At 40.3% G+C, this 2,797-nt stretch overlaps 1 protein-coding gene across 19 annotated transcripts in view; it reads right to left on the reverse strand.

Moving 5' to 3' along the window:
* TTLL5 (tubulin tyrosine ligase like 5) overlaps window positions 1-2,797 on the reverse strand; it is a 286,353-nt gene that overhangs the window by 77,624 nt on the left and 205,932 nt on the right. Inside the window, exon 32 of one of the 19 annotated variants that reach the window (XM_037738523.1) lies at window positions 350-487. The exons of 17 other annotated variants lie outside the window; for them this stretch is intronic. In XM_037738523.1, coding sequence (XP_037594451.1) covers window positions 398-487 — 90 coding nt within the window. In that variant the 3' untranslated portion in view covers window positions 350-397. Of the gene's footprint in view, window positions 1-349; window positions 488-2,797 lie in introns of those variants that run through there. One more of the 19 variants, XR_005200289.1, reaches the window with a different exon arrangement.

Consider the following 2,797-nt stretch of genomic DNA (forward strand, 5'->3'; position numbering starts at 1 on the left):
CCTCCCTTTCTGATACACCATTATAAAGATGTATCAAGACACCTCCTGCATGGCTAGACTGTTCGCCTGCTCTTCGTGCCACGCTGAGGAGCTAGCATGTTATTGCCGGCTGCTTGGAAAAAGGGTGTCTGCTGAATTTCTCTTTCTTTCCCCTCCTCCACAACACAAACACACAGCAGCTGAAGGCTTGGCGAAACAGAATTCATTCCTGCAGGAGGAGGCAGAATTTTTTTTAGACACATGCAATGAACTTTTAGGAGCACAATAACAAGACTTGGTTCGGTTTATATGGGAATCCTTTCCACACCTGTGGGGTTGTGCATGTACACACATACCACTAGCAAAAAGCTGGTTACACACTGCACTCACGATGTTACCAGCAAACGGAAAGACTTCTTCATGTGAACACTGAGCTACCCCGAGTCCTGTCTGTTACAGGAACATTGGTTTCTGCTGGGATTACTGAATCCAGATTATATTGGTAAACCTGGGCATGGTGGAAAGGGAGAAGTAAAGAGCAGATGGGGCAGAAGGATGAGAGAAATTTAGGATGCACAGTTTTCTCCTATCTTGAGTTACTTACTAATGTTGAAGGTTAAGTCTACTAAAAATTGAAGGGCTCTGTAAAGAGACTGGAACCAGTGAAGAATTAAGATGTATTTAAAATCTCTCTTTTATCCCATTACTGTTAAAAGGAACTTCAGCAATTCTGTGTTGGCCATCAAAATGTCCTTAACTTTTCTGCTTTTAGGGCTCTTTCTCACTCTGGATGAGGCAGAGAAGAGAGTGGGAGGGAAGGAAGCAGGGAGTGGGTTGGGAGCAGAAGTTTAACAAAGGATCACTTTAACAGAAACTACTGAGTAATCGCTCTGTCCTGCGCCAAGAATAACATCAGCTCAATGTCTGCAATTAGAATCAGGTCAGTCGGGCCTCACAGCCGGTGCAGCCCTCCTCACAGACCCCAGCATGGAGAGCTACTCATGCTGATGTCACCAGTAGTCACTGTTGCCCAAGAAAGTCCCCGACTCAGCTGAAAGAAAAGGTTTTTTTTGCCTTCTCCTTTAGGAGCAGCAAGCCAGCAGGAGAAGGAGAGGGAATTAGACAGAAGACATGCATTGGGCTGTATCAATCTACAACAGATTCGCTTGACTATTCCTAACTCTTGAGTTTCTGTACTTCCCCCAACCATACTAAAATTCATTTTAAGTGAGTTAATGTGTATGGAGAACCTGGAATGGTGCTTGGAACACAGCAAGTGCTTAGTGAGTGGTGGCTATTATTATTAAAACAAAAAGAGAGGCTGACTCTGCCTATTCATTAGGTTATTCAAAACCTAATGAATCAGCAATGGGATGGAGGAACAACTGGTGTTTTAACAGGCTCTTTGAACGGTTCTGTTACTCTAGGGGTCGCACACGAGGGCCTACAGGCCAAATCCCGCCCATTGCCTGTTTTTGTACATTAAGTTTTGTTGGAAGACAGCCACACTCATTCATTTACATATTGTTTATGGCTGTTTTCACTCTGCCACAGCGGAGCTGAGTAGTACAACAGAGATGCTGTGGCCTGCAAGCCTAAAATATTTACTATTAACAAAAAAAGTTTGCTGAACTCTGCTCTGACTTAAAACAATATTTTTCAAACTGCTGGTTTTACCATCAGTGTGTAAAAGCTCATAGTTTCAATTTTGTCTTATTTTGTTTATTATTCTCTCCATCATATGGACTGTATCACACCAATTTTCTTGTCTCTCAGTCCCTGAAAACTTCTGCCATTGGCTCTGGGTGACTTTTCTCTCTCACTCACATGTTACAGGATCAGCCTTTTGCAGGGGGGATTAAGCGTATGACAACTGCTAGATTTATGAGTGCAATGCGAGACTGAGATGAAGATCAAAGCTCATACTCCATGAATGCTGAGAGATGTCCATTTCCAAGCTCAAATCCTGAATCAGGGTTTAAGCAGAAATTAACACTTTTAATAAGCTGGGTATCTAAGTGCTCTGATTTGAGGCAGAAAAGAAGGGAGAAGTTCCTCTGTATTCAATGAGAAAAAGGCTGCATGATCTTTTCCGAGACATTATTAGGAGGTTACTATGTGAGAGGTGCCGTTCATAAACATAATATAACATAATGTAATATAACATAATACAATATAATATAAATGAAAGGCCTCCTTTAACATCCTGTTCCATAAACAGGCCTCTTTTATGGATGAATGCTAGGTAAATCAGATTTCTATTCTATTCACTGCTTTCAAACAGGCAGTTTACCACACTGTTACTTATACCAATGGCTCCCTACACTTTAGGAAAATAAATCCAAAGTGTGAGTTCATTAGAAAAGTACCATTGCTATCTAAAGAGTAACCCAAGGTCAGAAACACAGAATACTGAGAATGTAAACCATGCTTCAATCGACAATTTAGTGATAATTATAATGGTCAGATCTAGCACAGGTAAGATACAAAGGCATAAAATCTAGTAGGGCTTTGCTTCCACTGTGCAGTGATTCTAAGTACCCTCTGAAATAAAGTGCTCTAAGTTTCTACATATTCTTCCTGTTAGAATATTTAATATCTTATTTGCTATTTTATTAGTTATAAACGCTTGAAGCTAGTGGAATTTAGTTACTTTAGCTCTCTCCTATAGTCCCAGAAACTTCACCCTTGCTCATTTTTACCTAAATTAGCTGTGGTTTAGAAGAACGGGTTCGGGGTGTGGGGGAGAAGAAATAAAATAATGTTATACACATATATACAATTATGATGAACGATTTTCTTTTTTTTTTTTTTTTTT

This window comes from Cebus imitator, unplaced genomic scaffold, assembly GCF_001604975.1.
Source record: "Cebus imitator isolate Cc_AM_T3 unplaced genomic scaffold, Cebus_imitator-1.0 Scaffold54, whole genome shotgun sequence".
Taxonomy (NCBI): domain Eukaryota; kingdom Metazoa; phylum Chordata; class Mammalia; order Primates; family Cebidae; genus Cebus; species Cebus imitator.